This window comes from Callorhinus ursinus, unplaced genomic scaffold (genome assembly GCF_003265705.2).
Source record: "Callorhinus ursinus isolate GAN/ISIS: 27379988/994484 unplaced genomic scaffold, GSC_fseal_2.0 scaffold10, whole genome shotgun sequence".
Lineage (NCBI taxonomy): Eukaryota > Metazoa > Chordata > Mammalia > Carnivora > Otariidae > Callorhinus > Callorhinus ursinus.
This window is the reverse complement of record NW_027397072.1, coordinates 26318322-26331238: the sequence shown is the minus strand read 5'-3', so window position 1 is coordinate 26331238 and position 12917 is coordinate 26318322. Positions and strand designations below refer to the sequence as shown.

Genomic DNA, 12917 nt, shown 5'->3' with positions numbered 1-12917 from the left:
AAAGGTTTTTTTTTTAAGATTTTATTTATTTATTTGAGAGAGAGAGAATGGGAGATAGAGAGCACGAGAGGGAAGAGGGTCAGAGGAAGAAGCAGACTCCCCGCTGAGCAGGAAGCCCGATGCGGGACTCGATCCCAGGACTCCAGGATCATGACCTGAGCCGAAGGCAGTCGCTTAACCAACTGAGCCACCCAGGTGCCCCTGAAAGGGTTTTGAAATAGTGAATGATTCAAGTGATTGGTGGTTAACTGATTGGAGAAAGAGTCCCCTGAGGAGAAACAAACCGAGGTAGAGATGATAAGAAGGAGCAGACCAAGTAAAGATCAGAGGAAAGAATATTGTGGACTGAAGGAATTGCCTGTGCAAAGTCCTTAAGGTGGGAAAGAGGCTGGGTGTGAAGAGAAGGAAAAAAAAAGGCCAGTGTTGTAGGAATTCAGTACATAAGGGTAAGAGTGGTACAAGCTGTGGCAAGAGGGATAGCCAGGGGTCGAATCATGTGGGGCTTTATATTCCAGGGTAAGAAATGTAGGTGAGTACACGGAAATGATGCAGTTACCTTATTTTATTTTATTTTTTTAACGATTTTATTTATTTGAGAGAGAGAGAGACCAAGAGAGAGAGCACAAGAGGGGGCAGGGACAGAGGGAGAGGGAGAAGCGGACTCCTCTGCTGAGCTGGAAGCCTGATGTGGGGCTTGATCTGAGGACCCTGGGATCATGACCTGAGCTTAACCAACTGAGCCACCCAGGAGCCCCTAGTTATATTACTTTAAAGGTCAGTCTGGTGGTTGTGTAGAAAATGGATTCTGCACCAGGTCCAGGAGCAGTAACAGTGGGCATGGGCAGTAGCTTAGTGGGGGAGAGGATAGTAACTTCGACTGGGGTGGCATTAGTGGATATGGAAAGAAGTTGGTAGATTTGAGATCACTTTCAGAAGTATTTTCAGAAGGGCTTTGCTATGGAATTATACTGGTTGGAAGCCTGAGGAAGAGGCCTGCAGTAAGTTTGAGAGGTCTGGAGTTCAGTAAGTAACATGTAGATGGTAATTAGAGCCAGGGCGGAGAGGAGATTCTCTACTCTAGTAATCCTTAACCTTGTCTTTACAATTTCAATCACCCGTGGGGCTTTTTCAAAATAGACTTGCCCATAGTGCCCCTGGAGATCACCTTCTGGTAGTATGCAAAGAGTCCCAACATCTTGTTACTCCTAAATTTGCTTTGTAGGTGAATTTGAACTGTCCTGCTATGGCCCCTAATCTTTTGAGTAGAACAAATTTCCTATTTATCTCCTCTTGTTTTCTGTTCAGCTCTTTAAATCATTTGTCAGCTTTAATTAGGCAGCGTTTAATTTTGCACACATAAAAATTTGTAAATCCGTGAATTGATGCTTTTAGCACAGAGAGATGTTTTCTCTAAAACATTGGTTTACCTGGTACTCCGAAGTCACCGAACATAATAGCATCCTTTGGAACTCTTTAGAACTGTGGTCACATTTAAACACTTTAGTATTATTTTTCTAATTATTCTGTGTGTTATGTATAAACATCCAAACTTAACTATTCTTTTAGCCTTCTAATTCTATATTGATAGTTTATATTAAGAGGACTAGCTTTACTTATCTTTCTTGACGTATATTATCAGACAGATAGACCTTGGTTTCTTTGAGGGAGAGCAAAAAGGGTAACATTTACCCACTGGCATGATTCTCATAATTCTCCTAAGATTATTGCCTTTTCTGGTAGCTTTGAAATTAGAAATTTTTGCTCAAAAAGGGTATACAGAACCAGTAAGTTTAATATTGATTTCTGAATCTGCATCTGATTTACCTTACTTTAGACGTCCAAAATCACCAGGGTATAATTTTTAAATTTTTATTTAGTCTGGAATACAATTTCTGAATATTGAGTATTTGCTTCTTGTTAATATGTTTGAATTTAATATTTGGTATGATATTTGACTTGGGAGACTGATTTTTATGGTCCCTTTCTGTTTCTATATGGAATTTTTAAATGGCTCATAGTGTTCTGTTCTTTTATTAGCATGTTCTTAATTCAAGTTATGTCACTTCTGGGGGTTAAAGTGGATTAAAATAATAAGAATGGTTAGATCTATACATATAGTCATGTATGTGTGTTTATATAGATATGTATGTTTATATATATGTACACTCACTATTAAACTTTATATAATGTGTTTTCTTAATTGATTTATATAACCAAATGGTGAATATCCCTCTGTATATTCCTTTTCTAAAGTGCCATTTTATGTTATAAATAATTTCATTCATTTGAGAACCAATATCTTAGTTTCTACATGCAGTATTTTCAGAGCAAATATAGTTGGATGGTTCTCTATTATAAAGTGTTAAAACACGTTAGCAGTTCTGAATTGTAATTGTTACACATTTTGAAAGTTTGAATTTAAGTATAAAATCTTAGGTATAATCTTTTCAAAATTAGTGTATTAATTAGTTTTGGCTCTTTTTTTGTTATCAGAAAAGTCTTATTAAATATAGTTACTAAAATAAGTAAAAGTGTTTCTATGTTCCAAAAGCAAAATAAAAATAGCTGTTCCTCTTATTACAAAATAATTATATCTCTAGCATTTGAATATCTTGGAATTGAATTATGTGAAAAAAATATGTAAAGAAAAAATATATAGGAGAATAAACTGGATCTTCCAAATGTTTTAAGTGGGAAAAAAGTAACTAGTTACAGGAGATTCTAAAAGTGTTATAATAGTATTGGCTGCTGATCATGTTTTTGGTAATTAGAACTTCGTAATTTCAGTGATTACAAAGCAGAACATATTTTAAGAAATTCATTTTTGTGAACTTTTGATATTACATACTGGAAATATTAATCATACATAAGTACATAAGTATATGTTTTATATGTATATATCGCATAATCATGTTTTTTTTTCTGTGCCACTTTTGATATAGACCAGTGTTTCATTATGGACATTGCCAAATTGTTTATGATTTGGCAAAGAGAATCTGAAAATCTCATTGTAGTCATCCTTATGATGTATTTTCCTTCCAAATTTATTAGTAGTCACTTCATTTAATTTGAACTTCAGCTACTTTTCTTTCTTTCAACTCTTTTGAAAGTGAAATTATTCAGATTTGTCTACTCATACTTCTTTCTTGAACTCAGGCCAATAGTTTCTTTAGTAGTCTTTGGTGTAAGGTTTTATAATATCTTTTAAGATAGCTATTTATTAGTATATTGCTTCTTAGCACTGCTGTCTTTAGGGTGATTTTTTTTTCCCCATAAAATTTCTTTCACCATAAGATTTTATTCTGATGCCTCTTACAGAAAGCAGAATATTTCCTTTTCCCACCTTGCCTACCTAAATGTACACCCATCTCTCCAACATAAATATATATCCTTACTTTAGAAAATGAGACCTACTGACTTGATAATACGGTGACTAATTAAGTGTGTGTAATAAAAAGACCTAGGGTTCTAGTTCTATCTTAAAGTCCTCTCAAATAGTTTTGTTTCTTTTTTGTGTTTGTTACTTTAGAGGCAGAATCCTTCTGGTGATAGTATTTGAAATTAAGTTAAATTTAAATTAAATATTTTATTATGTATAAACTTTTTTATTTTTATTTTTTTAAGATTTTATTTATTTGAGAGAGCAAGAGCATAGAGGGAAAGTGAGAGGGAGAAACAGACTCCCACTGAGTGAAGGGGAGCCCCATGCCAGGCTCAATCCCAGGACCCTGAGATCATGACCTGAGCCAAAGGCAGGTGCTTCACCGACTGAGCCATCCAGCACCCCTATATGTAAACTTTTTTAAAAGGGAGGATCTTTGTTGTCTTATCAGAATCCTGAATTTGCAGCTCTGTCAGTTAAAACTGTCTGTTCAGTTTAGGATTGCCACTTGGGATTTAACATTACAAGCTTTCACTCATTACTTGGAGAGGCAGCATAATGATAGATTCCCTCTGCCCTTGTTTACCTCTCAAGGTAGGGAGTTAGCTTTCAATCTGAGGATTTCTTGCTGAAGCCCCTACATTTCTCAGAAACCCAAATCATGATGGATATCAGCTTTTGGTGTTTATGATATCTGCTTTGTATCTTAAATCTTCACTGCTTCATATTGGATTTAAGTCATGTGAACAGATTCTCAATGTGCTAGGCCCCTAGGTAAGATTTCCATCACCTGGACTTTAGATTCACTGATCATATCTTCAGTATTTTAAGTAATAGAAGAGTTAACTAAGCATATTGGAGAAGCACTTTGTTGCTTCATCTTGGAATTTTGGCAGTTGGCAGTAGTATCAAATTAGCATTTTCATCTTCTTGGAACTTTGGTAACTATAATTTAAAAATTGTTAACATCAAAATATAAATATATACAAGAGTATTATTGCCAGTGTTCTGTATTACTTAATAGATGCCCTTTTTCTCAATCATTATTGCTGTTGTTTGCATACTTTATGCATTTTCCAATTGGAGAATTTCACTCATGAGAAAAGCCTTATTTTTTCTCTATATCCCTTCTTTATAAAAATGCATACTCGTTCACTATCTTTATTTGTCAGAGAATTGATTGTAATGGAATTGATTCTTGCCCTAGTAGGTACATAACACACTTTAGGGAATTAAATATTTAAATTTAATCCCTTTACTTCCATCATCTCAGTTTTTTCTTTTCCCTCTTGTAATTTAACCATTATATCTTAATTTCAAACACTTTATTTAGTAGTGTCTTCTCTACATTCATAGCTTTATTTTATATCTTTCTATATGAAATTTCTTGAATTCTTTGTTTTCAACAAATTTGATCATTAGTTTTCCTGTCTTTGAATTTTTCATGTCCGTATATGAATGTGGTAAGTTTGTTCAAAATGTACTTTAAGATTTTAACATTAACACGTACATCAGAACCTCAGTGTCACATAATGTATTAATGAGTAGAGTTCTATTTAAGGTAAGCTGTCCTAGACTTTATCCAGGAACATTGAAAGTTCTCTTAAAATATATATACCAATTTTAGCTGTGAGAGTGTTTAAAGAATTGTTAGTATGTCTCTTATGCTGCATGAAGCAGACTAGTGAGTGAGAAAGAGCCTCAGATTAGAAATTTAGAGGCAAGCTTTTAACCTTATTTATGCCTCAGTTCCTTCATCTTTAGGGAGTTATATCTTGACTATCCGTATGTGTGGAAGAGATTTGTTTAACTCCATCTCTGCATTACTACTTGGTTTAGAAATATATTGTGTGATATTCTTTGAACCAGAATTATGATACTAATTGTTTATCTTAGGTTTAATTTTTAAGTTTGCTCATATTTCTCCGAATTTGCACCAAATGTCACTGGAGACTGTTGACCTGGAAGACTCCTAGTTTGCAGGGGAAAACAGCTTAGCATTAAACACTGGTTGTGGACAAATCTGAGAGTGGCTAATTGATGTGCAATCAGTTGGAAGTTGATTACATGCACATACCTATCTTTCAGATGTATTTGCAGGAAAGTGTGATGTTTATGAATGACTTGAATGCTCTGAAAACAGGTTCTTTATAAAATTAAATTTTGATGCTGCCACCACAGTATTTTTATGTCACCTACTGATTACTATCATTTTTCAGATGAGCGTTCATCTGATTACTCTAGGTGCTTTTCCACTGTAGTTGTTTTAAAACATGTTGAAATATAATTTAAAAACCACACAAAATAGATCAGTTGATTCCCTAGTTAAACCACCATTTACATTTCTCTCAGAGTATGTTAATCCAGTTTGTTGAACACAAATGTAAAATATTTTACCCGAATAAGAAAACAAGGTAAGGTAATTGGTGAATGAATGAGAATCATTCATTTATTTGCTTGATTAAAGTTGCTCTATGTTCTTGTATTATGAACACATTATTTGAATGCATTTGCAAGGTATGGAATTTAGTGTGAATAAATGTCCAAATCAGAGTGGTTGTTTTAATAGTAGTCTTAAAATTTTTTGATCCTGGATTAAAATCTTAGAAAGAAAGCATTCTAGTTGGAAGTATAAAGAGATAAAAAGTTTTTTTTTTTTTTTAAGATTTATTTATTTGAGAGAGAGAGAGAATGAGCGGTATGGGGAGGGAGGTAGGGAGGGACAGAGGGAGAAGATCTCAAGCAGACTTCCTGCTGAGTGCAGAACCCTTGGCCAGGCTCAATTCCAGGACCCTGAGATCATGACCTGAGCCAAAACCAAGAGTTGGATGCTCAGCTGACTCAGCCACCCAAGCACCCCAAGAGATAAAAAGCCTTTAAGATAATTTGGCTTTCCATTATTTTGCTTACATGAATAAAGTTATTTGTTAGTGGAAGACAGGCCAATACTTTCTTTAAAAAAGTTCCTAAAAGGCCTATTTTGCTTGAGCATTTATCTTTTATGAGCTTTAAGTTAATTGAAAATATGTTAACCTTTTTCTTAGTGTTATCTTCTTTTTATCATGTACTGATAATTCAGATGCCTTGCACACTGTTGCTATTTAAGTGTATGTTATGAGATTGGCTAAATTACACTAAACTTAATTATTTATGCCAATGGTAGGAGGAATATGATGGTTATGAGAAAAAAACAGCCATATAGCAAATTTAATTTTCACAATGGATTTACTTTTGTAAATACATTTATATAAGAAAAATGTAAAATTATGAAATGTTTAAGGGTTGTGAGCTAAGTGGTAACTGGTGATGGTGTTGTGGAAAAATAGCAGGAGGTCAGAAAAAACTAAACAGGACTGAAAGTTTTCTGTTAATGAAGTGTACATATTGTTGAGAGCTGACTATAATGAGATTACCTTTGATGAATGAGTTTGATATTTCCCAAGGATTATTTAATGTATTTTCTTTACTTCTACTTAATTGAAAAATTATGATGTTTAACTCTAAGTAATGGTTTTAAAATGTAATTAGGAAGTAATAAATTGTGTACCTTTTTCTTTTTCTTTCATTTTCTTTTTCTCTTCTTTTTTTAGGGTATGAGTATTATAGAACAATTAGACCCTGTATCTTTTAGCAATTACTTGAAGAAATACCATAATACTATATGTGGAAGACATCCCATTGGGGTGTTATTAAATGTGAGTATCCTTAGGAAGCCTGGATTTTTAACATTTGACCCTATGATGTTTCAAAATATCTTAATTGTCATCATCTGTGATACCTTATTAATGAGCATTGGTTTTAGGTAAATTTTCTTTCTAGTACCTTTAAGATAATTTGGCTTTCCAATATTTTGCTAACATGAATAAAGTTGTTACTGGAAGACAGGCCAATACTTTCTTTTAAATACAGAAAAAAATATTTAGAATAGAAACCTAGTTTTTCTCTTGACTCACAACCAGTTCCGATAAGTTCTTTACAAATATAGATCAAAGTAACCCTTGGTAATAAGTAACCTTATTAATTTTTGGTTTTATTTAATGTTCTAGACTCTATAAAAAATAAATGGAAGATTCTGTTCTTGAACTTCAGATATTCATAATTTAGTAACATGAGACAGATGGCATGTATATGTTTTTCTTTTTACAACAAAAACAATATTTCATGTAAATAATAGTAAGGCAGAAGTTTTGGATTTTTGAAAGAGATAATAATATTAATTTTTCCTCTAATAAATAAAACAATGTGGCTTTCCAGAAGGAAACTGTGAGACTTTTTCATAAAGAAGAAGTGCATGTACACTCAGGAATGGGAGGAGGAAGCAATAATGTGTTCATTGTTTGGAGAGGCAGAGAAATAATGGAGAAGGTAATGTTAGTCTAGAAGAGTTCAGGGCAGGAACCTACCCTACAGTGTGTTTAGTGTAATATGAAAGATAGTACATTGTGGATTTTTAGGAATGGTTTTCTCTAAAGCAGTATTGACTGGAAGAAAAGCCTGTTAAGGGCTTAAACTAATTCTTGAAATTTAAACTAGGTAAGCTACACTAATTTCCTAAAGTCTGAGTTGGATCAAATAAAATTTTAATAAAATAAATGGTGAACCAATCTACAATTAAAATAAAAATCGTGGTTTACCTCTTGGATCTGGAAATTAATTTATATATATTTCAAATTTAGTCAAAGTTAGACAAAGAAGAGACCAGGATTTCATGACAGAAGTGGCTATGATTTGGTTTAGAGAAAAGAGAGAAAGGTGTATGTTTCTTGCAGTGGCTTTATTAAGTATAAGAAAGGTGTGGTGGGAGATGACTGATATTTATCAAGAAGTTAGATTAGGGGACATTCTTTGAGAGAATGAAATAAGGAATTCTCTTTTTCCCATTTAATATGATGCAATAAGAAGTTCAAGAAACAAATCAAGAGAAGAGTAAAAAATCTAGGCTTCAGCTGTGAGGTGGACAAAGTTAAGCCACCAACACAAAGAGTGTTCACTTTTTATGAGGTCTGTTGTAACCAATTTTTTTTTTCCCCCTAGGCTATCACAGAGCTCCAGAAGAATGGAATGAATATGAGCTTTTCCTTTTTGAATTATGCCCAGTCAAGCCAGTGTAGAAACTGGCAAGACAGTTCAGTGAGTTATGCAGCGGGAGCACTCACGGTCCACTGAAGCTCTGAATCCTCAGGGATGCCACCTGCACATACTCATTCTCTGTCCGGGGTCCCAGCCTAGCCCTTACCAAGATACTGGTCCTGGTTTGGGGGGATTCTGAAACCTCAAACTAATAGAACTTTCTTCTCTTCTTTTCTAGTAGGTGTAGTCCTTCCTTAATTTCAACTCATTAAAAATGCTTTATAGTTTAGGGCAGTGGAAGGAAGGCTGGCATCAAAATATTTTGATCAAAAAAGATGGCAATGTAAAGGCCCAATTGTGGCAGACAGTGTTTTGAAAGTAACTTGTAAAGCATTTACCATATCCTAAATTTGCACTCTTTGCAGACTTGTGCACATATATTCCGCTTTCAGAATAGTTTTGCAAATTGTACACAAACAAACAAAAAAAGGGTGGAAGCTTTTTAATAAAGAAATTGCATTTATAAATGATCTGTATTAGAATATAATAAATCTCCAGTTATAGTCAATTACTACCCGTGTTGTACAACAGATACCTTCTATTTTAGTTGCTAATAAAGGGCTACACAACTCAAAATAGTCTGATTTAAACTTATTGCTCTGTGGTACATATGAAAATTGTTTTTTTTATTAATCCCATCTCAGAATTTTTATGTTAAAAGTGGTAAACTTCAGCTCATGTAAAAAATATGTTAGGATGTATTTTATATTTTACATATTTATGTGATTTTTTATCACAGATATTAGAATCATATTTTAAAGTTAGCTTTTAAAATTACATACAGTTTGCCTTTTTGTGTGTGACATCACTTTGTGTCATTACTATAAGAGAATATAAATTCAAGATTGGTAAAAGAACAGATGTAGTCCTTTCCTTCAAAGATCGTGTTTGATAGGCAGTAGTCTGCAAATGAGGAAACATTGAAGACTGTTCTTAGTGATTTTCAAATCATTGCAGACCATACACTACTGCTATGCTTTCTTAGTGCTTTAAGCAATTTGACTCTCTTACTTGAATTTTTAGCAAGAAATCATTAACAGTAACAAAAACAAAAAACCACTGGATTTTCTTATAGTTCTACAAATTTTTTGTCATGATTTTTGGTGCGGCTCTTCCAACTAAAATAATGGTATGGTGTTGTATTTCTTTTTTTAGCATAGACTATTTCTAGTCACTTTGAGGAGGGGAAATATATATATATATATATGTGTGTATATATATATATATATATATATATATATATATATATATATATAATTTGATTGATTATTGGCCACCATGCATGTACTAGATTATACCTATTTCAGTCTAACACTGGGTATCTACATTACATTGGAGAACATTTGTATCTTCAGTGTTACGCCGGAATAGCACAATTTTTAGATGCCTTGCACCAATTTTATTTAAAGATTTGCGTTTCTTATTTACTAAATATCAACTTTCTATACTCCAGAATTGAGAAAAAATGATGTTATCTTTTGGATTCAAAATTATCCACCTATACATATGTGGAAATTATACTCTTACATATTAATGATTTATTTCCCATCACTTAGGTATACTTTTGAGTACTATAAATATTTATTCCTTATTTATTATGTAGACTATAAAAATTTCAAAATTGACTACAGAGTGAATTTTTATTATTTTCTGAGTATGAAACTGATACATGATTATTAATAGAAAATTTAGAAAATACTGAAAAGGATAAAGAAGAGAAAAAACTTACTTGCAATTTCACTATCCAGAGATAACACTGTTAATATTTTTTGTATTTCCTCTCAGTCTTTGTCTATGCTATTTATATGTATGAGTGTGTTTATGTGTTTGTGTGTGTGCATAATAACAAATTGAGATTATACTGACTATATAGTTGTATACCCTACTTTTTATAACTTCCTAAGTACTTCCCCATGTCTTTGAAAATGTAATTTTTAAAAAATGGCTGCCTAACATTTTATTGTATGAATATATACACCATGATGGAACCAATTCTTTCTTTGGATATTAGATTGTTTCTAATATTTCACAATTATAAATAATAGTGGGATGGACGTCTTTGTAAAATTGTAAAATTTGAACTCTATAATAGACTAATTCTTTAGGGCATATTCCTGGGAGTGGGATAATTGCTTTAGATGGTGAGAACTTTTTAGGCATTTTAAAGTATGGCCAAATTACCCTTCAGAAGGTTTGTACCAAATTAGCAATACGTGAGTACCCATCATGCTGCCCCTTCTCCACTATTGATTATTATTTATTTTAATTTTTGACAATTTGTTAAGCATATAATTGGTTGTTCTTTTTCATCATTCTGATAAGAGTGGCTTTACCATGAATCAGGTTTTTTCCTTCTGTGATTTTATAGTTGATTGATTAATAAAAAACACAAGAGGGTTGCTTAGGTTGAATGGACTATACCCCTGTGAATATGTTTACTGTACATTTAAAAGTCTAGAATATTTCAACATCACTCCACCCTTTCCTAGAATACGAGTATATCTTTCATACTCCGTCATGAAGTAGAAAGAGTTCCAAACTGATAGTTGAGTACTGAGTTATAGTTCTGTCTGTGCCACTAATTAGTTCTCTTACATAAATATTTCATGTTTTATCCAGACATTCTCATCTGTAAAATGTGTAGGTGATCTTTTAAGCACATTGTAGAATGTTAAAAAGCTACATGATTAAATTAGAAGTTTTATCTTGATTTCAACTCTACATACATAAAAATGAAAATCTTTTTTTAACACAAAAGGGAAATTAATTTGCATTATTTAATGCAGTTAATATTACCTAAATTGTTGAACGTAAGCTTTTCTACTTTAAGTGCCTTAGAAGTGTTTTGTATTTGAAATCTAAAATGTAAAGGAAATTATTATGTGGTTCTGTACAGTTTCTTCTTTATTACATGCATTTGAGTTACTTGCAGCAACTTTTTTTTAACCGTAGATTGCACAGAGCAGTATATTCATGGATTCTTCACTATTCTGCTAGTGAGTCCTTGAGAAATGTATGTTAAAGATTAGCTCAGTGAGCAGGTAAGTGAATGCTTTGTCTTGGGTGGGCAACAAATCTTCATACAGAGTAGGATAAAGAACTATTCAGATATTCCAGTGTTCATATTTAGACACTCCAATATGGATGGTATGTCCTGAGTTAGTCACTGATTATTGTTGCAGGTCAGAAAGTTTTCTTTGGTGGTAAATAGTTCATTGCTCTAGATAAGAGGTTGTCAAATGTTTTGTGTGAAAGACCAGATACTAAGTATTTTGGGTTTTGCAGGCCGTATGGTCTCTGTCCCAACTATTCATCTTTGCTGTTGTACCACAAAAGCAGTCATCGGCAAGTGTGTACATGAGTCGGTGTGGCTCTGTTTCAGTCAAACTCTATTTACACAAAAAGACAGCTGGATTCGGTCCATGGGCCATAGTTTGATGTCCCCTGTCCTAGATGGTATAGTTTACTTATAGTTCAAATTATTGGCTAGCAATTTAGACTGCAAAAAATGATTGTAAGTTTCTACCTTCCTAGCCCTCTCTTAATTTGATGTAGTGTACTTGACTGGGTTTGAGTGTTATTTAGAATTATAAAGGGAAATGGGAAGTGGGTAAAGAAAATGAGGAAGTCTTAGGAACTAGTGTTAAAGCACTTTGAAGCCCTTTTATTTGCTGAAGCCCACTAGGAGGTTTGCTTTGCTGCTATAAATTAATCAAAAGAGTGATGAGGTTGTGATTAGTTGCTGCAAATTAAAGAAATTATTCTAAGCACTTGGCTACCTAGACAGTACTAGAGGATGGATGAGATGAACCTTTGTTCTTGAGTATTCTGGGACATAGGCCAGTAATTTAAGAGAGACTGTGAAATGTGAGACTCTCTTTTTCTATGTAAAGACTTTGGAAAAATAACTACCATCTTCCATCACTGTCCCTTAATATTTAGCCCCCTAACCCCAACCCTCAATATTTAGGAAGGACATAAACCCAGAATAAAAAAGAATTGTTTAACTTGAACAACTTTAAGTTGATGGAAAGATTACTATACTCTTCTATTTTCATTTACTCTGGATCAAAGAAAACTTCATCAAAGAGTAGTATTAGTCCATACACTGGCAGTTGGGAAGCGCTATGGTATGGTTGCTGAAAGACATAATGTGGTTATGGAACTAATACTGAGTAGCAGGCATGCACTCTGACATTCAGTCTGAAACTTTAATATAATTGTGTTAAATTGTTAAGTGCCACATATTAAGAGGGACATTATGAACTATAGTGTTCATAGGGAGGCATCTAGAATGATGAAAGGCCTGAGTGCTATGGAGAGTGGGATGCAATCAAAGAAATTGATAATACTCATTTTGGAGAAGATAAGTTTAAAGAGAGGAAGTCCCCCCCCCCCAAATACT

At 33.2% G+C, this 12917-nt stretch overlaps 1 protein-coding gene across 9 annotated transcripts in view; it reads left to right on the top strand.

Moving 5' to 3' along the window:
- Window positions 1–8979, top strand: part of MEMO1 (mediator of cell motility 1) — a 119127-nt gene extending 110148 nt beyond the window's left edge. For all 9 annotated transcript variants that reach the window (XM_073897235.1, XM_025868012.2, XM_073897232.1 and 6 more), the window contains 2 exons: window positions 6973–7077; window positions 8417–8979. In XM_073897235.1, coding sequence (XP_073753336.1) covers window positions 6973–7077; window positions 8417–8548 — 237 coding nt within the window. In that variant the 3' untranslated portion in view covers window positions 8549–8979. The remainder of the gene's footprint in view (window positions 1–6972; window positions 7078–8416) is intronic.
- Window positions 8980–12917: the final 3938 nt, after the last annotated feature.